General features: G+C 42.5%; 2 protein-coding genes across 2 annotated transcripts in view; both read right to left on the bottom strand.

Annotated features, from left to right (window-relative positions):
- LOC145391490 (transforming growth factor-beta-induced protein ig-h3-like) overlaps positions 1–10,830 on the bottom strand; it is a 41,570-nt gene extending 30,740 nt beyond the window's left edge. Inside the window, exon 1 of the mRNA XM_080266101.1 lies at positions 10,688–10,830. Coding sequence (XP_080122227.1) covers positions 10,688–10,794 — 107 coding nt within the window. The 5' untranslated portion in view covers positions 10,795–10,830. The remainder of the gene's footprint in view (positions 1–10,687) is intronic.
- Positions 10,831–25,021: 14,191 nt separating this feature from the next.
- uif (sushi, von Willebrand factor type A, EGF and pentraxin domain-containing protein uif) overlaps positions 25,022–25,594 on the bottom strand; it is a 38,188-nt gene continuing 37,615 nt past the window's right edge. The window contains exon 28 of the mRNA XM_080266100.1: positions 25,022–25,127. Within this exon, the coding sequence (XP_080122226.1) occupies positions 25,087–25,127 (41 nt within the window). The 3' untranslated portion in view covers positions 25,022–25,086. The remainder of the gene's footprint in view (positions 25,128–25,594) is intronic.

Below are 25,594 nucleotides of genomic sequence, written 5' to 3'. Positions count from 1 at the left end.
GAGGGAGAAAAAAGTGAAGGAGGGGGATGAGGAGAGAACGGTGAAGGAAGGGGATAAGGAGAGGGAGTGAAAGGCGGAGGAGGGGGAGGAAGAGGAGAGAAAGATGGAGAAGTTGGGGGGAGTGAAAGAGAAAGATGGAAGAAGTAGGAAAAGGAGGGAAGGGTGGCGGGAAGGAGGGAAAGAGGGAGGAGGAGGGGAGGGGAAATGTGAGGTGTGCAGAGGTGAACTGAAGGTGAGGTGGGGAAGAAAGCTGCGAGACGGAATTTAAGGAAGAACGGAACTTACTAACTTAAGAAAGAACGCTCCCACGAAAGAGAGTTTGTTCTTTTATAATGACAACGTATTTTCATGCAGCTAGGTAGAGACTTTCCACATGGAGAGTTTAAGTATAATCTAACCCTTTCACTGCCAGAAATCTCTCTTAATCAAAAAGTCATCTGGAGGTAGTAAGAAAAAAAAAATAACATAAATGACGTAATCACTGTGAGAAAGTTAAGAGCATGGAACAACGGGGACACGAAGCTGAATACAATGTGGAAGTTAACCCGCTCATGGTCGGCACATGTCTAGTAATTTAATTTAGCTAAAGGCAAACTATTTTATTAAGCTAAGAGTGAGTCGCAAGAGAATACGAGTGATAAGAATAGCAAAAGAACAGAGGTAACGCAAATAATAATAATAATAATAATAATAATAATAATAATAATGAAGCATGTTCGTGTACAAACATCGAATCATGACTGGAGCACATTCAAATAGAACGAGCAGGAACTTCTGAAAAAACTTAAGAAATATCAGTAAGGTCAAACTTTGCTAAAACATAACACAAAAGCTGGAAAAAAAAAAAAAAAAAAAAAACAGACTATTAGATCATTTATATCTATCATACATTTTTTGCATCATCAAGAACGTAGGGGTCAGGGGCTAGGTTATTCAATCCATACGTCTAAGGCGAGTGAACGGTCGCTCTCCCCTGAGAAGTTATGTGAACAATGCATCCCAACCACTCCTCGAATGTAAGCCCGCATGGCCCACATCCGACTGAAGCGCCTTAATCCACTAGAACACATGGCGTACATTTGATTATATGATCACCACCTAATATAGTAAGATGGTTTCCAGGGATACAAGAAGCCATATGAATTGTTTCCAGGTACAGAGACACCTGAAGGTAACACCACAATAAGTAAGTACAAGAGAAGGGTTCACAGGTGTCCAAAAATATGTAAAATAAAATAAAAACAAAAATAAACATGAAAAGGGAGAAGCTTATTAGACAGTCTTATCTAAAAAAAAAAAGTATACAAGAAAACTCATAAACGTCATGTGTGTCTGGCCATTGTCACCGTGGGTAATAATTTGTCTTCAGCAGAGCGTGAGTCATGATGTCACAGTTGGCTCGCTGCAGGTCTTGGCCGTACTCATCTCTCGCCACGCCTGACTCAACACACCGCTACCCACCACAAAAACCAAGCTCACCGTACTGTTATGTTACTGTACCCTCTATGGATGGCTTCACTGTACTCCTCTCTTTCCTGTGCTGGCTCATTTCACCGCCATAACCAGAATATCGCTCAGTCATCTCCTCCTTCTGCTGTCTCAACCAAACCGCTACAGGAAAACCCAAGTCGCCGCGGCAAAAATCTAATGTTGCTTCACTGTCTTTGGATATATTTTGCGACTGTGTTATGTCGGTCTTTACAGCTCTCCTTGTCAGACTCTGTGACAATTTTATCTATGTTATCCACTCCTTTATCGCCCTATCAGAAGGGTGGGGGCCCAGGCTAGGCTACTTTCTTTTCCTGCAACACTATCCTGGAATCAGAATCTCTCTCTCTCTTTCTCCCTCTCTCTCTCTCTCTCTCTCTCTCTCTCTCTCTCTCTCTCTCTCTCTCTCTCTCTCTCCGTTATGAGCCGTGATGCGTGGCTTTCTCCGGCCTACATAACATAGGGGTCGCACCACGGTCACAAAGGAGCCAGGTATTCACGGTCACACACACACACACACACACACACACACACACACACACACACACAGAGAGAGAGAGAGAGAGAGAGAGAGAGAGAGAGAGAGAGAGGAATGATTGCCTTCCTGGATGTTTATTCTTTACACCAAAGAAACACTAACTGTCTCTCTTATCTCGTGTAGTCGATAGGCATAAGCCAAAACCTGTTTCTTCTGCCTCCTATCATTTATTTCCACTAGCCTCTCTTTTTACCTACTGTTTAAGATAACTAGTTACATCAACTAAGGTCAATAGCAACTATACAATGAGGGACAAAAGTGTGGCTAACAAATATTCATCACTTCTGCTTCTCATTTTCCTCAGCTGCTTAGTATTATTGCTGCCTATAAACGACTTTCCTTAGTATGATGCGTCAGGGAGGAAAGTGACGGACATGCCTCAAGGGTGAAGAAGTTGCAGTGACGCAGTAAGCAATGGTAACTCTTGACCCTTAGTACAGTTCATTCTAAATCTGAATTACATTCAGTTACGACTCAGACCTACCTACACTTGCTCATACTTCCTCACTCTAACTCTATCACCTTTAAGCATAATCATAATATGAAGTAGACTAAACAGTAATTACAGGTGATGGAATATGATCGAAGGGTTTGCGCAGGGGGGAAAGTTAAGGTCAAGGAAGTGGGAGGAAGTTATGTATTCTCTGTATGTCATTCTGTCGGTCTGTCTATTTGTAGACGAGATGTTTCAAGAAGTTTTTATTGCATTTCAGTGACATACAATAGACAGGTGGGCACTGGGTCAAGGAAGAGTTTATTAGATTTTTAGGTGGATGCAGACTCCGATGCGGGATGAAATAATAACTCCTCTTAGCTTCGGTCGGGGTATGCATTCTCAGAGACTGTGGAACAAAAGCAGACTAAGACTGTAATATTATTTTCCTCCTCCAAGAACGTTGGAAGGAGGTTGGTTTATAAATAATAAAGTATACTGACGTAGGTGGAGGTATGCTGTCTCCCAGTGCTTTCTAGTTTTTATCTGTGATGACCTATACAATGGTGACAAATGCCACACGACCCCGGTGTCTGTAAGAGGCCGTGTGATGCTCCTAGTGGGTGGTATCTGGTTACAGCCGGTCAGGGGCGCAGGTGCCTACTAACCTTGGCCACGTATTATCCTCGGTTTATACGTCCAATTGTAAGTGGCATAAGATTTTTTTTTTTTTAAGCGATTACTTGCTTTCCCGTAGTGGAGGGGTGTATTGCCTTGTCCAGTGTGTGTGTGTGTGTGTGTGTGTGTGTGTGTGTGTGTGTGTGTGTGTGTGTGTGTGTGTGTGTGTGTGAACATTTTAACTCAAGCAGTTTTGATCCGAATCTAATCGAACTTAGTGAACAGGTAGAGGGCCAGACTAAAGGGGTGTCCTATCGTTTTTGAGAATAATACACAGGATATCAAGGTCAAAAACAGTTAAGAAATGGATGCATCTGTTTACCAAATAACTTCTAAGTGATCTTATAATATTTCCCCTACACGAACATACATACTACCTCCACGCAACACAGCCTTGAGATATAACCTCTGTACGACCTTACAGCATGACCTCCACACATTAAAGGGGTAGCCGACACATTAGAATTTGCTCTGTCTCTGTCTCTGTTTCTGTCTGTCTGTCTGTCTGTTTCTCTCTGAGCAGCCCAGGAAGTGAGTTAAGGAGAATACGTTCCCAAAGAATGTGTTCTTCTACTCGTTTAGCCCAATTACTATTTTTTTTTTTTTAGGTTATTCTCATTACTTCAAGACGACTCTATTGACATACATTTTCTTTCCGATCTGGAAGGGTCAGGTCGTCAAATTGTTTTGCACCTAAGAATTTTTTTAAGCTGAATAAAATCGCCAGGGATAAGCAAGAATACGTCGTAAACTGATAACTCGGTTCACTCCATTCCTTCATCTTGAGGTCAGCTTCAGGGTATTCTCTTTCTAGACACTTTCATTCACCTTACGACAGACTATTCTAATTGGAAGGGCTACATGCATATCTCCCAAGTTGTAGAAAATCATCAGGAAGTGGCAAGAATTTGTTGTTAAAAAAAAAAAAAAGCACCGTAACAACAATCAGTAACGGTAGAGACGCCCCGACGCATCTCCGCCTTTGTCACGTCACGCCACAGTTGTTCTACGGTTGGTGACGCCCTCGCTTTGGTGAGTCGGGGGAGGGGGGAAGAGGGGGGACGCCTGGTGGTCTAGTTGTGTACGGCGCCGGTCAGGATGAAGGTCATGTGCTAGACGTGCATGGGAATAGTCTAAGCCAGCACAGCATTTTTTTGTTTTTTCTTTATTAGGAGTTCTAGAGAGATTTTACGAACTGGGGAGGTTGTTAATGCTTCTTAATTCTGGCTGCATGCGAGATATCATTCCTGGGGTTGCTGAACGTGCCGACCGGTTCAGTTACGACAATGAAAAGGAGTGCAAAGGAATGCGGGCAGCAACAGAACTAGTAGTTTCTTCGAGACTGTGTGTTACAGAGAAGACTATGACCGGCTGTGATATGTAATTCCATCAGCTGATGATAATTATAGCAAAGGAGAGTATTCTTTATGGCTGGCTGTAATTTTGCATTCTATAAAAACTCTGTGGAATACCGGAACTATTGTGTCTGTAATAGTAAGGTTCAGTGTCTAAACAGATTTTTGGCAAGGAGTACGGAAAGATATTCTAAGAAATAAGGAGATCTGAGCACTGAAAAAGTGAAGTCCCAGTGGGTTAGAAGTTGCATTCGTTAACCCCACACTATCTGGTTGTTATAATGTGAGCAAAGACTTTGGTACCACTACAATGACAAAATATGTCGTTCTTGGCCTGAAGGAGATTCATGAAGTTACAGCGTCCCCATTTTTTGTTTTTGTTTAATTCCTCATAGGCGAAGCTCCTACCTATCCCGGTCAGTCTGAGTACCTGTGTTTTATTTATTTTTTGTTACCATGGCAACATCAGGATTCGAACCCATAGTGTGTGTCATGGCGGCAGTACTGAGGTGCGTCAGGGTCGGTGAACCCTGCGGTCGTCTTAGCTGGAAAATTGCACCTGGTGCTTCTCTGTACTCCAGCGTCCGCCGTGACCCTGGTCTCACCCCCCACCCTCCCCATGTCCCGCCCCCGTACCTCTTTACCCCTACCTCGCCCCCTTGCGCTGAAGAGGTTAGAAATAGTCCCCATTAACCCATTATGTTCGCTGACCTTCCCTATTCTTCTTACGCCAAACGATGTTAATCAGCTCCGGAGAGATCCTACAGACAGTTGCTGCTGCTCTAGGTCCACTTCGGTATTTTATTCCGGCTAACGCCAGGCTATTATATTTAGCTGAAACCACAACAGATATTGTGCTAAGAATTCTAGTTTCTTAGTAATTACCAGCCTCCGTCCCGAAGGAGCTCGGGTAATGGTTTTGTTTTCACTCGGTTTGTCTGTTTGTTTGTCTCTGTCTGTTAACAACTTTGCGCGAAAACCACTGGTGCGATTTTGACTAAAATTGCAGGGATGACCTTCTGGTCACCTGATTAAATTTTGGGCTAAATTGGATCAAGGTCCAGGCTGTAGGGCCAAAAATGTAAAAAAAAAAAAAAAAGAAAAAAAAAACGGGGACGGGTAAAAGTCGTGTTCTTACCATAATTCCTTTCAAATTCGTCATATCGACGTGAAACCAAAACCTAAAGGTGCAGCTTTCAAATATGCATCCTATATCATGCTTCATTACATTAGGGGGTCATCCCCTAATTCGCGGTAGGGGGGTAAATGTCAGGTGGGTCGAGCCTAAAATTTCAAATGGGTATAAAATCGTCAATTTCCACCCGATTTACTCCAAGTTTGATACGTGACCTCTTTGGCTAGATATCCTGTTGTGTTTATATGTCAGCAACGAAATGATTGCCGGGGACGGGTTTGCTGTGCCTTGGCACCGCTTCTTGTGCATAAAGTGAATGTTGTGCCTCATGATACAGCATCTTGTATATATATATATATATTTACTGTGAACTCGTACATTACGGTGGACTGGCAACAGCTATGGTGGTTAATGTCATTACAGTGATATTATGTAAGAGTACTGAATATAGCTATAACATATAATAACTCTCATACTCCTATGACCCACTTTCAGCCATACTAAATTTCCTGGAGTTAGCTAGAATAAGATACTAGAGATGATCCGACCATGTGAGGGTTGAAGGTGACAGTATTAACTTTCTCAGGCTCCTGTGAACGCACACTCAACCGATGAAAAAATCGTGTGGCGTTAACTGGAATAGAATACTAAAGTTCCGACCACAAGAACATTATATTTTGGCAATGAGATTTGAACCTGCGTTATCACATTTACCAGTCAGTACTACAGTCACTATACGTTCATGAATACTCATATGAATATCGATGTACTGTATGTTTATATTGCTGGAGTGTTTGTGCGTGAATATCGAGGAATAACGTGCTAATATAATGTCGGTTTCTTTATCTACCGCATCTATCTTCCTTTCAACTGTCTAATGCCCAATTCATATTAAAAAGAAATGGACTTCTTGGTTGTGTTTGATTCCGTCGCAGTCAGCCTTCCCGTATGCACACAATCCATAATCTAGCCATGAAATTATTCTTGTATACTTAGAGTTCGTGCTAATTTCCCGCATTTATTTTCACATTCCCCTAAACAATATGATGTAAGAAAGCCCTTTACAGTAAATGCAAATTTATAGGCTGCAGGCTGTAACTACTTTCGGTTATGGAAGGTTTCGCTCAACTGAATAAAACCGCCAATCGTTATCCAGACTAAAATCCCTCAAGTGGACACCTGCATTTAGTGGGTTAAATCCACTTCCACATCATACCACATTATGAGTAGAGGCTGTTTATTAAGTTATCCGATTACCTCTTAAAGCAATGCCTAATACACGCTGAGGGCAATTGATTTCTACCTTTACTTTTGATTTATGTATCGTACGTCGAACAACATCACTGCGCTAATATAAAGTGTCAGTTACGAGCCAGCATGATACAAGGGTTTCCTCACCTCCACCCATAGCCACTACCTTAAGTGCTCTTCAACAACTTCCTACCCTCTTGTAGCCTCTCCCTCAGCTCATCCATCCTATCTTTACACAATACCGTGATACTTAAAGGCACTCAAACATACCCACGGTCTGCTAACATATCTAGTTTCGCTCTTGTTAAAAACCCATCGTTCCTTCCTCTCCTCCATTCACTTGTAGACTGCGCCGGTCATACAGAACATTTAGGTACCAGGTATTTGCCGTCCTCGTCCCCCATCAAAACTACCCAGTCAACTAGTAAAGTAAACGGCGGCAGTTCCCTGCCCCTTCACCATTTATTCCGTACCCTCTCCCTCCCGCTCACCCCCTGCGGACCAGTGTACAGTGTGTGAATGGAGTGGCTTAATGGTACTTTGAATTACTCTCCTCTTCTGGCTAATATTCTTATGCTGAGAGGGGCTTGGTACAGTTCTCTGCTCGTAGCCTCTTTGGTATGATGTGTCCGGAAATAAAGTGACGGACATGCCCTAAATGCGAAGTAGAGGCTGTCAACTTGTAGGCGAATGTTTGACCCCGACTGTAGGTATCTAATGAGCTGTTTTAATGACAGATTTGTAGCCCATCGAACATACAAAAAGCTCTCTTGCTGCAGACATACACAAAGGTCAAAGCACACGTCTGGCAAGGTGCTCTGCTTTGCTTAATTGACCCTTTCACTGCTAGAACGCCCCCGCCCCTTTTGCATCCTGTTACCATGTGTTAATATAAACTACCACTTGTTACATGGGTATGTTCAATGTTTCTGCTACCCGTGAAGGCTTTGTGAAGTAGAGCTAAATAAATCCGCTCCAAAAACGTGTTAAAAATAAATTGACTGTCCATGACGCCTTAATTTATTCTTTCTGCTGTTAGTTGGTTTATTTGCAGACCTCTAATAGTGAAATAAACATTATTAGATTCTTTCTACTGTAAGACGATTTATTCAGTTCAGGAACATATCACATACATATGATTTACCTGTAATCTTCATAAGTACGATGACTTAGAAACCTGTTGTAGTGAAAGGGTAAATGGAACCCCTCAGTGCGATGCCGGCCCTACGTTCTGTGAGGCTCTGTGTAAAAATTAGGATGATTTACAGGAAGAGAAAAGGTCCGATCAAGAAGGTGCAGTGGGTGAAACGAAAAATAAAGTTGTATGGTTTAAGGTATAATGTTGGTGTTGATGTTGGGGGTTTAGTATTATTTTGTTGTTTTATTCCTGAAGATGAGGAGGTCACCAGATGTTTTTCTATCAAGCAAACGCTGCCAGTGATGGAGGATGGTCTCCTGTCACCTTAAACCTTAGTGCATTCAGAAAGGGTTTGTAAGATTTTTTTTTATTATACCTCAACATATCCGTACAAGGTGTGTGTGTGTGTGTGTGTGTGTGTGTGTGTGTGTGTGTGTGTGTGTGTGTGTGTGTGTGTGTGTGTGTGTGTGTGTGTGTGTGTGATAGATAATGTTGTGGGGGCCCAAAATTCGCCTCCCTCCCTGGGTTACTTCCTCCCCTTTTAGGCCTAATGCTTAACTCTTCAATCCTTGGAGGTTTGGTTTATTTACTCGTATATTCTTGCCATTCCAGACGATTTTATTCGACTTAAGATTTTTCTGAGTGAAGGGACTACATACAGACTAAATCATCAAGAGACAGTAAGAACATTATCTTTACGTCCTCCCGGTAAAGGGGTTAATATCACCTCCCAATACTGCGAGTTACTAAACCAAGATGTTTACGAATGTCCTAATACGTGTTTGTGTCAATGTTATGTGTTTACTCTTGTTGCCATATATGCGTTCCAGCTGACTCTTAAAGTGCTGTGACGTCTTATATTTCACCACCATTATCTCCACACGAGTTTATTCCGCTTATATGAGACATTTCGAAATGGAATGAGAAGCAGACGCAGTGGCATAGTAGGCGAACTTTTGTCTCGGACCATACTGTACTTTAGCAGAGTATAGTTGCTGAATAATCTTGAGATGGTAATAACCTTGTGTAGCTCCAGGCTTACAAGGAGTGTGACCTGTCAGTATGAGCACACCCAGATGGGTTAGTGTGCAGTGCAAACATACAACGTCGTGCATAGTCAGCTGTGTAGTGGCGCATATGCAAGGCATCTTGTTGCCAGGCGCTGCTGAGAGGGAGAGTCGGTGTGTGGCAGGTGTTGTGGTCACCCGTGAGTATTACGGTGTGGTGACGACGGTGACGCAAGCAAGCATTAACACTCTCAGGGTGATATACCTAAGTGACGTTGATGGACGTCATTCACTGATTAATTACTCAGGGTGATATACCTATGTGACATTGATGGACGCCATTCACTGATTAATTATTGGCATTCTCAGGCTCCTCAACTCAATCGCAGCTAAAGTAAACCATTTTACGTGAGGGTTGTGTGGGAACACGGTTTTTGTTCAAATTTGTCGAAGATCCCCAACTTTTTCCAGATTAGCTGATGACCATGTGTACTGTTGTCAGACTGGAAGACAGACCTGAGCAACCAAGGACACTCATCCCTACCTTATTGCTATGGCTCGTCGAATTTCATGCAACCACAACCTTGAACCCGGTACTGAAGTTGTGGAAGTGGCTCTTTACCGACAAATAAAAACAAACTATTTTTTTGTTTTGTTCTGCAAAATGTTAGTAAACCTGAGAATGCAAAGGTAAAGGCAAACACCCAGCTTTATCATCAAAATGCATGCCCGAAAAACATAACTTTGATTTTAGTACATCGTTACCGGTTGAGTTACGTAAGGTGGAATGAGCCAGTCTTTTTTTTTTTTTTTTTTTGAGGTAACAGTCTACAGTACATACAATAGTGAGTCGTTATCAAGACTCGCTTACATCAGGTCCAGATCCCCCACCTTGTCTTAACCACACAGGTGCTTTTTAAGACTGACAGTCACATCAGGGGCTTGTCCTCACCTGTTAACAATATGGGCCTCAGTAGACAGTGCAGTAACTACGAAACTACCTCTAATGACACCTTAAGTAAGATGGCTTCTTTCTTCGTTAGTAGGATTCCAATGACTCTTCTTAGGCTCCTATTGTCAGGTTCTTTAGCACCTCTTCCTTACCAGTTTATTTCTCTCGGTAGCGTTATTTTATTCCTGTATGTTATTTATGTAATTTATGTTGACATCACAGACACACATAATGCAAGACGAGAATGAGACGTAAAATGAAAAATAAATCGCTAAAGAAGAGGTGATTTAAAGCATCCTAAGATAACGGGCCATGTTAAATCAGGTAAGACCATTATGTTCGAAGCACAGCAAATCAGTAGATATGTGGGACAAAACACGTATAGTCATTAGCATTTGTGTACATACATGAAAACTGTAGCTCATCAGACTAGCAAAATCAAACAAATAATCCTGCGCACTGAACCGCCGAGAATCTTAACCCTCTGAGTACGGCGATGTTCATTTTTAGTAGGCCTATATTTTTGCTACTTCCAAGCGGCTACATTCAATTAAGGAAAGGTCTCTCGTACTTTAGGGATTAATGAAGGCTATATCAGACATCTCCAGTTCGATAAATCTAAGGGTAAAAGCCTCTGAAAGTCGCAAACAATGAAAGAAAAGAAAAGCCTCATCTGAGTGAAGTGGCCGGTAAAAATGAAAGAAAAACTCACACATTGTCGCCATCATGGAAGAAACTACTGTCGAAGAATTTAGCGTTTCTGTCTTCAGCTGCGACCGCCGCCACCAGCAGCGCCGACACAAGGAGAGAGAGCTGCATCCTACCCCTCCGAAGGCCTCCGTCACACTGAACCCACAGAGAACCGAGGATGAAGAGGCGAGGCAGGCTTCCCGAGGCTTCCAGGGCGGGATTGTTAACGTGTCATGTAAGCTGGGGGAGAGGAGAGGGAGGGTGAGGGTTGGAGAGAGGTGGGAGGGGGTTGGGAGGGGAGTAGTGGATTGGAGAGATGCAAAGGGGAGGGAGGATAGGTGGATGGATTGGTGGGAGAGGAGGAGGGGAAGGGATGGGATGGGGAGATGCAGAGAAGGAGGAAAAAGAAGCATGCTGAAAGGAAGGGAGAATTAAGGGAGAGGAACAGGGAATGCCAGAGGGGGAAGAGAGAGTGAGATGAAGGAAGATAGAAGTAGGGTTAAAGGAAGTGAAGGCTGGAGGGGGAAGGGTGGGTGGGAGATGGGAAGATTGAGGAGAGATAGGCGTAGGGGGATGGACAGTGGGTGAGGGTAGGGGGTGATGCAGTATGGGATGGGTAAGGGGTGGGCGTTCCGGAGCTTTCTCTTTAAGTGTACCGCCACTTTGTCACCTCGGTCATGGTACCAGAGTTTCCTGTGATGTGCGGTGTGCCAGAAGGTAGCAGTACTTCCTCATTACCATCACGGAAACATGGGCTCTTCCTGGAACTGGTACAGGGAAGGAAATGCATTAAAAGTGATGCAGAAAAGGATGTATATATAAAGTTAAGACTCAGGTTGTTGTTGCTTACTCTCAGCTGGACAAACTGGTTTAGCCATTCCCTGAAATAATATATGAGTCGTTCTGAACTCGAGAAGGTTTAAGTTAATGGACATTCTGCTTTATAGAGAGATACCAAGATTTAAAACTTAAAAACTGAGGTTACTGGAAAATGAAAACAAACTTTACAGAATGATTGGCAGTAAACAGAGGAGAAGAACAGCTGGCATCACAAACTAGAAGCCTGTACTCCATCCTTAAGAAGAACAAATAATTACATCATAGTCTGTTGAGGAAATGTCACTTGGAAATTCGACTTTCACCAGTTCCCACTTTCCCATACTGAGAACATGATGCTACAGAGTAAGTTTTTTTCCTAAGTGTTGATCTCTTAAACCTCTTCAGTACAATTTTTTTTAATAATTGATATGAATCTACCATGAGATATTTGTAAGCAGCTTGGGTAAGACCTTCCATAGCGAAGGGGATAATGAAGGCTAACATCTAATCCCATCAGATCGAAAAGCCTCTCCTTAGCCAAATAAACTCGTCTGTTGGTAGCAAGAATAAAATGAGAATGGCGTCCTCGGGCTGAAGGAATTAGAATAGACATATGCACAAGGTTACCTTTGTGTACGACAATAACGTGCTGATAAAAAAGGTGGCAGTAAATCCCATGTGACTCGTTCCAAGGTATGGGGCAGGTTAACGTAGTCCAGTACATATTTTAAGAGCGGATGAACAGCCTACTCCTCCAGGTGGTATCATATGGTCAAAATACCTCCAGTCACCTGCTGGGGATCGAACCTGTCTAAGACCGTCACTCCGACTGGGGCATTCTAACCAGGTACATGCATGGAAAAAAGCTACATGCAAAATGAGAGCGTCAATTACAACTCTCAACCTACTTACATCACCACCAACACCTTGCATCATCATCATCATCATCTTGATCTCCTTTTCTCAGCTAAGGTTGAGGTGAGGCAGTGTCCAGAAAGAAAACAAAAGCACGAAATGGGGGAAAACTATCAACAGCATCCACAGTGAAATACGCCAGACACGTGAAGAAGGGTTTTTGAGAAAGGGCAAGTGTCGAGAATTAATCTGTTACGGAAAGGTAGTGTTTTGTGGACAGGGGACACACACACACACACACACACACACACACACACACACACACACACTTTTTTGATGCAGGTAAGAAGTAACCAAAGGCCAGAAGCCTGTCAGAGCTTCCCTCCAAGAAAAATAAAAGCAAAACAGAGCCAAATTCAAGATCCGTTCATTTCGAGATGTCTGGATACACTGCGGTTAAAAGACTGGAGGTCATAGGCACGAGAATATATGTACAGAGGAAGAAAATTCCAGAGTTGATCTGATGCATACATGGAGGATTTGGAGTAACGGTTAACTCCTGCATTTGTGAGCTGGACAGAAAAGGCATACGAGTTTGCTGCTAGACGGGTGTCACGCGCCCGCGCAGTGGTGGAGAGATGCAAGCAGGCAGTTCAGAGGAGAAATGACCATTGAAGTACCGGTACAAAAGAGATAAAGATGCAACAGTGTGGCAATGAGACAGAGGCTGAAGGGATCCAGTGAGAGGAGGAGAACTAATGAGTTGAAAAGACTTTGACTCCACCTTGCTGAGAAGAGGTGTGTGTGGGATGCTTCCCCACACATGAGATTTGTACTCTACACAGGGATGAATAAAACCCCTGTATAAAGTCAACAACTGTGCATGGGTAGAGAAGACATGGAGTCTGCTTTGCACACCTTATCTCTCGTAAGCAGATTTTACGAGAGAGGTAATATGATCTCCCCAAGATAAATCCCAAGAGAATGAAGCCGCAAGTATGTTCAAAGATAGCGCAGGATTGAGATGAATACTGTTAATAATTAAAGGATACTCCAGCGGAAGATTATGATGGGTTGAAATATGTAAGAACTGAGTTTTTGAAACTCTCCAAGTTGGTCAGGGATACGGGTAAAGTGCTGAACAAGCTACTCTAGGTCACTGAAGATAGAAAAGATGTAGGCTTGTTCACCAGGTGGATCACTGAAAGGAAAGGAGAGCCAAAGGTAGTAGTGAACATTGAAATAATATAGCAGGGAGATTTCAAAGGAGAAACAGATAAGATGTGTTTCATCTCAGAAGTAATAAAGTCAAAGAATTTCTTATAGTAGAATTAGGGGATAAGTACGCGCAAAACAAATATATTTAGTTACAGAATGACAGGATAGCTGACACCAGAGGGCAGATAATTCAGAAGATTCAAGTTAAGGAACACGAGTGCAAGATATGTTGCGTGCACACACAGCATACGCCTTTGGCTCTGAAGTGAGTATAAAGTAGGAGGAAACAGAGAAGGGTTTGCCATCAGTCGTCTCAGACAGCTGAGTCTCAGTCAGGAAGAAATGGTGAGGTTTAGAGGAAGGGAGGTGGTGTTCAATAGAGAGAAAGAGGAAAGGCCGCGGATGTTGCAGAAACGAGCAAGAAGTGAGTCACAGTGGTTCCAGGCAGCTCACTTGGTCGTCTTCGGGAGAGGGATGTATTGTGGGAGCTTTTATGGTACCTCACCCCACCCCCCCAGGACACCGGGGCTGCGTGTTGAGATGCCATTTTTGCTGATTTTGGAATAGGAAATGTGGCGTGTAATGAGCGTATAGTTTGGTGTTGACACTTAGAGGAAGCTGTATAGAAAAGTATGCTGGCCTACTCTCTGTTACTGAAATGCTAAGAAAGATCCGCAAGGGTGGATGGTTAGAAGCTAGTTCCGGGGCCTGATGAAACGGGAGCTCAAGCTTTCCCTGTCATCAGCTTTCCATCCACTTGGGAGTACCGCCGTGTTCAGCTGGTGCTACAGTCTACTCCCTACAACACACACACACACACACACACACACACACACACACACACACACACACACACACACACACACACACACACAGCCGGCCACTCCCGTGAGTAGGGTTCGAGCAGGATGTGAATGACTACTCAAAAATGTAACCCCCCACCTCCTCTCTCGCTCTCCCTGTATATATGTAACATATTGGCCTGTGTTTCTAGTTGACATAGGAGATTTCGTAACACCTCTACCTCTGCTATTTATTTTCAAAGTCACACCAACCCCTTACATCCGGTGACGTATTTTCATTATGTGAGGTATACTTGCTCCCTCTTGGCGATTTATCGTATTTCTGAGAGATTTTTTGAAGTGCAGGGGTTGATTATAGCCTCCATTTACTCCTTCATTGCTAGACACCATCTCAAAGTTGAATAATATCGTCTGAGGGTATTAAGAATAACTAAGATTGCCAACATTCCCAGGGGTATGCAAGGCGGTCACTACACAGGCACAAAACACTGACACTCTTCTCTGTTAATTGTCGTAGTGATTAATGAACACAAGGCACAGAATCCCTAAATTTGTTAGTTTGTATTGTTAGACACATGACCTCATAAATCCCTTTTAAAATGCCTAAATACTACTACTGCTACTACTACTACTACTACTACTACTACTACTGCTAAAAAGTGTTTGGGTCCATTGTCCTTAGTAGCAATTGTGCCAAGTCTGAAGCAAATCGGTGAATATATAAAAGAATGGCGCCAAATTGAAAAGCGTTTGGAAGAAAGAAGAAAAAACTGAGGAAATTAACAACAGTTTTCCTCACTATGGGATGGGGACCTAAATTCAAAAGGGACATCACTGTACTGGAGGGGTAAATAATTCTCTTATATGATACTAATGCAGACTGGATCAATATTAAACAAATGAAAGTCACATACATGAGGACGTAAGGCGTACAAAAGAAATTAATTCGCCACAGAGGAGTCAGTACGAAAATCACTGCCAACCAAAGTATCGTGGTTTGTCCCAAGGCTGTGTCCGATCAGTGAAGAAAACAGGGAGTGTGTCAGGTAGTGGATGTGTTGGGCAAGGACGAGGGTGTGATTACGCGGAAGAGGCTGAAGGTGGGGATGAAGTCACACCCCTCTGTTGACATCACCCCTTCACCCCGTGGACCTTCTACTCTATTCCTTCTCTATCTCAAAAAACAAGACAAAATTCTGGATAATTCTTGAAACCGAAGACTTTACACAGAACTTTCACTAACCCCAGAGATTTCCCTTAAACTGAATAAAATCGCCTGGAGATGGCAATAAAGAAAAAAAAAATCATCAGGAGAGAGAGGTTATCCTGACAAAGATCTGTTGATACGTAGAGCCAAAGAAAAAAAAAGGCATGTCAACTTTTTTCGTCCTTACTTTTTGACACAGTGGACGAAGTGTTTGAAAATAATATCCAGTAATTTTCGATGATAGTGTATGTCTGGCATTTTTTCAATATGGCGTGGTGAGGGAACTTTATGCAACATATGAAAGGCTTTATCCGGGAGACATGAATGTTTGCCTTGAGAGAGAGAGAGAGAGAGAGAGAGAGAGAGAGAGAGAGAGAGAGAGAGAGAGAGAGAGAGAGAGAGAGATTCTTAGCCTGTTACGGTAGCAACGTTCTTAACATTCTGCAATGAGTCGACGACGCGCGTGACTTGGAGACGTTTCCACCTTATTATAGTCAAATGCAAAAGTACGTTCACCTCTCTTTCGTCTTTCACCGTTGCCTCTCTTCTTCGTCTTTCACCGCTTCCTCTCTTTCACCGCTGTCTCTCTTTCACCGCTGTCTCTCTTTCACCGCTGCCTCTCTTTCACCGCTGTCTCTCTTTCACCGCTGCCTCTCTTTCACCGCTGCCTCTCTTTCACCGCTGCCTCTCTTTCACCGCTGTCTCTCTTTCACCGCTGCCTTTCTTTCGTCTTTATCTGCTGCACTTCATTCAAGCGTCTACAACCCAAGCAGTGAGAGGAGGAGGCAGAGATGTGACTGAACTCTTATTTTTTCAGGTACAAATATGCTGATATCGGCTTCGGCAAAGGCAGTTTACAATTCTTCGATAAAGCAGCTTGAGACGCTGTTAGAACAAGGTTTATTTGCTCTAATTAAGTGATAAAATGAAGGTTTTCTCTTTTCAAGGGAAAAATCGTAGACAGATCTTTTTCCTCCGGGGTTAGATATAAGGTACGAATTGTTCTCTCTTTCTCTCTCTCTCTCTCTCTCTCTCTCGTACCCTCCTTTCCTCGCCTAGTATTAGGGCAACAACGTGTACTCGGAGACATCTTTTATGGCACGCCATCAGTATGGGTCGTAAGTGCTTTTGCGGTACGAATTGTTCCTAGTCTTGCAACTCTCTCTCTCTCTCTCTCTCACACACACACACACACACACACACACACACACACACACATACAGGACAGAACTCGAACTACTGGTTTCAAACTGGATAAATTCCGTTTTAATATGAAGATAGGAGGTGGTTTAGTGATAGAGCAGTGGATGATGGACTAAGCTACCTAGTGATGCTGTTGTTGCTCCTTTCATTGAGAGTTTCAAATAATGGGCTAGATAAGAATATAAGAAGTAAGCGTTGGATATAAAAATTGTCCCAGCAACTTGCTTTATGTTATTTTTGGGTTTCTCTACGATAGTCTTTTTCTGTTCGACTTTTCCTATATAATTTCCGCGTCATTTTTTCTATACTGCATGTTGTTCCTTCTCACTTTTTTCCTGCCGGTCTCGATTGGAGGGTTGGGTGAGCAGGGACAAGCTTTCTCTGTTCTGGTAGTTTAGTCACACTCTTAAAGGATGTGCCAAGCATGGGCCAATCAGCTTACTGCAGTTATCTTCTCTCCTTGTGTTCTTTTATGCGAGATGGAGGAACAGGGGAGAAGGGGGGATGAAAGGGAGAGGGATGAGGAGGAAGAGGGTGACAGGGAAGAAAGAGAGAAGGAGGAGGAGAAAAGAAACAGGGGGAAAAGAAAGAGGAGAGGAGGGAGAAAGGAAGTAAACAATGTGGAGGAGAGGTGGAGGAGAGGGAAGTGCGACTAATTTAGAGGGAGGAGAACAGGGAGGTGGGGAGGGGAGGGGAGGGAGGAGTAGGGAGGGAGAGAGAGAGGGAGAGGTGAGGGAAGGGGGTGGGAAGGGGTGAGGGAGGAGAGGGGAGGGGAGGGATGGGAGGGAAGAGGAGGGAGGAGGAAAGGAGAATTAGAGGTGATGGGAGGGGAGGGGGCCGGGGAAGGATTGCGGGAGTGGCTTGTGTAAGAGACCCAGCAAAAAAACAAAGTATATCACTGAACACTGCCATCAACACCACACCCATGCCCATCTTCTCAAATATCATCAAAATTACATAGAGTTTGGCGAGTCGTGAGAAAAATAACCTGCCACACAGATTTCCACTGATAACCTCTTACTTTTTATCTCTCCATCTCTCTCTCTCTCTCTCTCTCTCTCTCTCTCTCTCTCTCTCTCATAACCTATCTTGCAAAGTATCACTCGCCTCGTTGACTCATTCATCCCTTCTCTCATCTCTCCCCCTCCCCCTCCCCCTCTCCCTCTCTCTCTCTCTCTCTCTCTCTCTCTCTCTCCCTAATGCCCTACAACTCTTTCTCCCAGTAACACATCACTCCCCTCGATGCCCCGTTTCATTTACATCGAAAGCTTGACTAATCCTCTCAGCCTGTCTGTCATGTTAACACTCAACCTCCTGTGACTCAGCTTAATAAAATCTAGTTTTTTTTTTTTTAAGACCCCTAGAGTTGTCCTTATCTTGAGAGTTAAAGGTGGCAGTATTAATTTTAGGAAACTCATCTGAATGTGTTAGCTGAAAATAAAAAAAAATATCCTGACTACAAGAGAATTGATGGTTCTTGTATTAACACTATCAGCTCATAAACATCGTGGATAGAATTGTGTAGGATTAGCTGGAGAAGAGAGCTAGAGTTGCCCTGATCGTGAGAGAGTTAAAGGTGACAGTATCTCTGATCCTCTGACTCACTCCCAGGTGTATAATATCGTGCCAGGCTAGATAACTAAATTACTAGAGTTGTCCTGATCTTGAAATGGCTAATATCTAAGTCAGTGTTTGCTTTCAAGTCAGCAATCACTCCATCCTCCCCCCCCCTCTCTCTCTCTCCCTCCCTCTCTCTTTCTCTCTCTGTCTCTGTCTCTATCTCTCTCTTTCTCTCTCTCTCTCTCTCTCTCTCTCTCTCTCTCTCTCTCTCTCTCTCTCTCAGTACCTTTGAAAACCGTCGGGATAGTATTCATCACCATTTTCCTGGATAAGCAAATCTCCACTTCAGTTCACTGTTATTAGAAACCTTTTTGCATTTCGTATCCTTTCACTTTAATAGTTACTCTAGTTTGCCACTGAAGTCTAAGGGGCGAAGACATAAGAAGAATACTTACATTAATGTCTATCAGTTGAACGAGAATAATGAAGGCACCTAAGTTAACATAGAACCCTTGGAATTCGTTGCTTTCTTTTCTACATATTCACACGATAACAACCGTAGAGAAGGGTCGTTTCAAAATGAGCGTTAGATTTAGCCTTCAGCAACGCTTTCGCTAATACAGGTCTTCCCTAAACTCCTCTGGTGGCAGCAAAGAGTATAGCAACAGATACACTATTGCAGTGAAGGCGTTAAGCTCAAGATGGTTTGTAAATACGACCCCTGAAGCCTCGTCATATATCTGTTAACGGGATCACAATTGGTTCACAGTTTCGTCTTGGTGTCGTCGTTGCGTCTCGTTCGTACCCGTTCACCTACAACACTCAGCAGTTTAGGGTTTCTAGCACCTTCTCCAGGCCAGTTTATGTATTGTTTTTATTTTTTGTTAATCTCGTTTATGATGTTTATTAACCTGTCTCATTAGTAAATCTCTCATAATCGGAAAATCTCTAATATTCTATTTCAGGCCAGACGATTTTATTCAGCCTGATATCAGTCTTATGAGCCTGAGAATGTAAACGGAATCTAAATAATACCTGCTTGATTAGTAAGGTGCTAGAAATAAGATAAATCTCTAAGGAAAAGGTGCTAGCAAGCGTTCAGACGCAACAAGAATACTTTAGTATAATGTTTGGTTTTCTCTTCGACTTTAAAACCATTCTAGCATCTCCTGAACAACTTATTTTGAGCATTACACGCTATTATTCTCTTGTATGTTATTTATATCATTCAGAATTCACATTAATTGCATGAATAACATAGAAGAATATATTAAAAACATGGCAGGCACATAATTCAACTCGTAAGGAAGACAAGACGCAGTAAAAACCCTGCTAACCACATGGGAATACCACCAACCTCTGACTAAGCACCGGCTGCAGGGAAAATAAACATACATCAACCCCTTTACACAGAAGACGTATTTTCTGTTTCATTTTTGCTGCCTCCAGACGGTTTTATTCAGCTGAGTGTGGGTTGTATGCTGGCTTTTGGCTCGGATTCACAGACACACTTATGCTCAAACCCCCGTTGTAATTATGAACGGATTATACAGGAAGAACAAGTCGAGTGAGGAATCTTACCATGTGTCTAGTGAGCACTGTAAAAACAAAAAGTACGTCCAAAGGAGGAAGAACATCACGAACTATTATTATTATTATTATTTTTTTTTGGGGGGGGGACAAGGAAAAACAGTGCTGAAATTACCCACTCTCTTGTTAGTTCCGCCACATTGGTTATGTCATTAGTTAAGTTTGTTTGCGTGTCTGTCTGTGTGCAACACAGTGATATAAGCTACTATTGGATGAGCTTGCATCAGATTTGGAAAAATGATTGTGGACTATCAAAGGATCAAGTGATAAAGTTTGGGATGAAAAGGTGAAAGGTAAAATGTCAACAAGGTCAAGGTCAATATGAAAAATACTTAGTTTATATTTCACGAATGAAACGAGATAGAGAAATGTGACCTAAACCACAATGTTTCTATAAAAAAACAAACAAACTCATATATCATGCTATATAGTTTTGATGAATAACCTTGAACTTTTGTCGAGAGGCCAGAGTTAAAAATGACCAAATATAACCTTAAATTCTTTGGCTGAGGTATGTGCTCTCTGAATTCTCTTTTTCCTCCTGCAAATGAATATCTCAGTTACGAGGGAGACTATATCGCAAAAACATTCATGAATCCGGACTCATTTTTCTACCGGGACACATTCACGAAATCCGAGAGAGAGAGAGAGAGAGAGAGAGAGAGAGAGAGAGAGAGAGAGAGAGGAGGGAGGGAGAGAGATAGTGATTCACATGTTCCCCAGCTGCTCTCTCAACACACACACACACACACACGCACAACTTAGCTGCTTAGGTTACATGCTGTGAGATCCTGAGGAGGGAAAAAGGTCAGGATGATAATGATATCTATGTTATGAGAGAGAGAGAGAGAGAGAGAGAGAGAGAGAGAGAGAGATGCTTAGACTAAATAGCTTATCAATGGACACTACGCTCCTGATAGGCCAATAAAGATGTAACTCAGGCTTTTTAAACTCCAAAAGATCTGAATGAACTGAAAGAAACCACAGACAGAAGGAGCCAAGGAGACGGAAGATAGGCTGAAGGAGGGAGGAAGAAAGAAGAGGAAATGAACGACAGAGATAAACCATGAGGGAAGAGAGAGAGGGAGAGTGAAGGCCGAGAGATAAGGGAAGGGGAACGAGGGCAAGAAAGAGGGTTAATAGGAAGAGGGAAGCGGGAGGAGCAATTTCTTCCTTTCACTTCCATTGGCAAATTTATTCTTGTTCGCGCTAGACTATTTTATTCAGCTATGGAGAGGTTTTTTGAGACGTTAAACTAAAGCATGAAATATTCCCTTTAAAACTAGATATTATTTCCTAAGCTGAATAAAATCGTCTGAAGGGAACGAGAATAAAGTATAAAAGCACGTTATTGGGTTGAAGATATTGACCCTTTCTCTGCTATGACCTGTTTTTTAATATAATTTCATTGTCGTAGCTCCCAGACGATTTTATATGAGAGAGAGAGAGAGAGAGAGAGAGAGAGAGAGAGAGAGAGAGAGAGAGAGAGAGAGAGAATATAATCGCGTGGAGGGAGCAAAAATATAAAGAATTAGTTATCGCAGTGAAGGAGCCGGTGCATCACTTAATAATGCCCTGCTTTATTTACCTACATCAGCTTGTGTAAGGAGGTGAGTTTTATTTTTTTATAAGATGATGCAGTGGTTGGCATATCCAACTCATCGCTGTGTAGAGCCCGAGTTCGATTTTGTCGCCGGTCAGACTGTTGGGCGCAAGTTGTTTCTGCCTTGTCCCTGTTCATCCAGGAATAAAACTGGGGACACGGATGTATAATGGACTGTTGCATATCGTTCTACCTCAGTGACCCTCGTGTAGCTGACAGGCATAAATATAATCCCTCTTCTTCTTTCTGTCACTGCTCATATAATTCCAGTAAAGAAAGAAAGAAAGAAAAAATAAGCATGGCGCCTCTGGTATCACTTAACATTCTGAAACATGAGCTTCGCATTTCACAAAGCTACAGACCCTTCCCCCCCGGGATATAAGTACAAATATTGTCCTTGGTATAATTTGCTATTCGAAATTATATGAACCGTCACGATACAGGATATAGAAGCTGCAGGGTAGTCGAGACAAATGTTCACCTAATATTTCACCATTTGTTTCTTATTTTCCTCTGCTGGCAATGATTCCAAGGCTGAGAAAGTCCTGGTTATGTTTCTTTGCCCAGAAGTGATTTTTAAAATATGATGCATCAGTAAGGAAAGTGACTGACACGACTTTAACATGAAACAGATGCAGTGGCAAAATGGGTGAACTTTTGTCCTTACTGGTACCGCCCAGATAGATCTCTCGTCAAGGGTATTTGCATAGTATCATATCAATCGAACCCCAGGGGTGTGATTTTTTTTTTTTTTTTACCGTACAAAAATACAAAAATCGAAATAGAGGGCTTAATATCCATCGACTACACGAGGATCATTAAAGGAAGACATTTTTGCTTAATCTAAATGTTCCCCCCAAACCACGACATGCAACCGTAGAAGTTACAGTTTAAGTCCGTACTAATAAGTAGGCTGGGAAATGCTGTACCGTTTCAAGGCGACCTGCAGTTTCGTTCATACTTCCGTCTCCAGGGCAGAAGCAGAAGAAGGCTATTTGTTCGTCCCCCAAACACGGCACAAACCAACAAGTAACTGGCTTGTTGGGAATCCCGGGACGACTTGATGAAGCAAACAGCTGCTCGAGCCTTGGTAAACCCGCCCCTCATCAATTTAATGTTTTCAATGAGATGCACGTGGAGGTTCGTATACACGCACATTTCTCACTGTCCGTCCCATTGCACAATATGGCTCTCATAATTTAGTCATTCGAGATGGTGTTCTGTCAGTTTTGTTCTGATGAGGTGGGTAATGGCTTCTCCGTTCTATATGCGTTATGAGCTGGGGGTTTTAAGCACAGTACGGGAAAATACATAATCATAGGAAGCAGAACAACTTATAAACACTAGGTTGGGCACAAGAAACACCACGACTGTTTACGCAAAGACGATACTCCAAATGAACACACAATGAAACAGTATCCACATGCTCGAACCAGCATGTGTGATCCAGTAAGCTCCGTTTTCTTCACATCTAAACTATGTGAGAGTATGAACCCTAATATGAACATAAGAGGTCTAACTTTTTTTTTTTTTTTTTTTTACATCCGCTATCAAATAGATGGATGTATGACAAATTACTCAATACTTCATAAGAGTGTAAAAGAATATATGAATCAGTATTTAGCAAGTTTCCTCGGCATTAGTTTAGCTTAAATAATTTTATTGTAAGTATCATAACAGGAAAAGAACAGCCATGTGTATCTAACTAAAGTTTATTTATGTTGGTCTTACAACTTAGGTTTAGTTAATATTACATTATACAAGTATTTGACAAAAACAGGCTTATTCACAGTTTTGAGCGGGACGGAGTGTGTCCTATTTAACACAGTTTATTTTACATTAATGTATAGTTTGTGTATTATCACCAGCAGAAACTCGCCCACAATCCTTCGCTAGCGTTGTGTCCAGCCTTCAGTATCTCTCATTCCTTCCCGAACATCAGGAAGTATCATCTATAATCCGTTCCTGTTGTGTCCTTCATACTGGCACCTACCCTACATACATTATCTTTCATGTATACAACACCTCACGTTACCACAGCCAGCAGGGAAGCGTAGGGGAAATTTTGATGGTGACAATACATACAATGGAATGGCAGAGTAGAGTATGAACACACCTTATCTTTAGTCAGCTAACGAGCATTAAGAAAAATCGTATTGCATTTCCCATGAACCTAAATATTAATACACTTCAGCCCGTCACACAACCCCCCACATACACACACACACACACACACACACACACACACACGCTCACAGCCACACTCGTCTACACAGTACCGGATCTAGGATTTCACAGTAGCACTCAGTGGATCTTCAACTAGCTGCCGTCCAGGGTATTAAATAAATAAATTGCAAAATGTAATAGGTGCAAACTTTAACCCTTTAGCAAATCCATGGAGAGATATAGGAATACATTGTTCGCTCGGTCGACTTCACAGGTTGTCTTCACACATGCTACTTGTATCATTTAACCCTCTCAGTCCGATGGTACATATTTATTTTTTCTGCCATCTCCAGACGATTTTATTCAACTTAAGATTTTTTTTGAACTGCAGGGTTAAGATATAGCCTTAATGAAGCTTTTCACTACAACAGATCCTTGCATATGTGGATAAAATCGCTTGGAGGTTGCAAGAACAAACTCAGAGATAACGTACATGGACTGAGAGGGTTAATTGGTGCTCTCTATACGCTTTTTCAGCAACCAGGAGGGAAAAGATGCTCCATAAGTAGTTAGTTTCCCATTACGCAAAATCTGCACATATTTCAACCACTGTTTCGCGTCTCCAGCAACAACAAAATCAAGCAATGTATAAGAACTGTGTTGAATGAGGTACCAGTCAGACCCCTTGAATCAGGTGACATTTAGTTGGTTTATCTGTACTACCTCCAGACGATTTTATTCATTTTACGGGAGACCTTTTGTGGTGAAGAGGACAGTCAAAGCGGTATCTAACCCCTCCTGGCTCAAACAGTCCCCCCTCAGCTGAATAAAATCGTCCGTCGGTATAGAGTGAAATAATTAATACGTCATTGCACTGAAAATGTTAAACTAGGAGCATGTGTTATTAGTAAAGTGTTTTCGCTAACTGGTGATATGTATGCAAGAAATAATAATGCCATGTATATCAACTCCAAGATAAAAAAAAAAAAGGATGTCTGGCACACACACACACACACACACAGACACACACACACACACACACACACACACACACACACACACACCTTCGTCATCCCGAGCCCATACCGTGCACATGATATAAACACACAGTACAGTCGGGGGCAAAAGTTAGCCCATGTTTTCACCTCCTCGGTTTCACACTTTCTTCGCTGGCTAATACTGCCCAGCTAAGAAGGGCTTGGTATGTATCGCTTCCCTTCTACAAATTCCCTTTGATACGATACACCAGGAAGGGAAGCGACGGACATACCCTTAAATGTGAAGCAGACGCAGTGGGATAGTAGGCCAACTTTTGTCCCTGATTATACACACGATCAAGCACACAGGAAAATAAAAAAAAATCCCCCGAAAGGTAATCCACACTTGGCCTATGCATTTTAGCGGACCTGATCGTCACTGTCTGCCGTCTCGTCTTTATCTGTAGGAGGAAGATCGGGAAGGGTGACCAGTGGGCAAGGTGGTAGATGAGTTCTTGCTTATCCTCCCTGCCTCCAGACGATTTTATTCAGCTGTTGGGGGGCCTCATGTAGTGGAGGGGTAAATGGAGACTATATCCAACCCCTCCAGTTCGAAAAGTCTCCCCTAAGCTGAATAAAATCGTCAGAAGATGGCAAGGATAAAAAGAAATTAACGTCCTCGGGTTGAAGGAGTGAAAAATAAAATATACGTGACAAAAATCTACCCAAGGATCTTTAGTGGAACCAGAAATGACCATGAGAAATAAAAAATCACCATAAAAACATAATATCCCCAAGTAGAATTTAGAGCACCCCCGAGTTTCCCATTCTTTTTTTTCTTTGTAATGTGGTGTATAGATGTTCAGAAATTTGAGTGAAAGTTATGCATTAGCAATTGTGACATGAAGCCAGCACCTTGTTCACTGAG

This window comes from Coenobita brevimanus, chromosome 18, assembly GCF_032717465.1.
Source record: "Coenobita brevimanus isolate Jiangsu-jjx chromosome 18, ASM3271746v2, whole genome shotgun sequence".
NCBI classification, from domain to species: Eukaryota; Metazoa; Arthropoda; class Malacostraca; order Decapoda; family Coenobitidae; genus Coenobita; species Coenobita brevimanus.
Note: the sequence above shows the minus strand (reverse complement) of the source record. Positions and strands in the feature narration are given on the sequence as shown.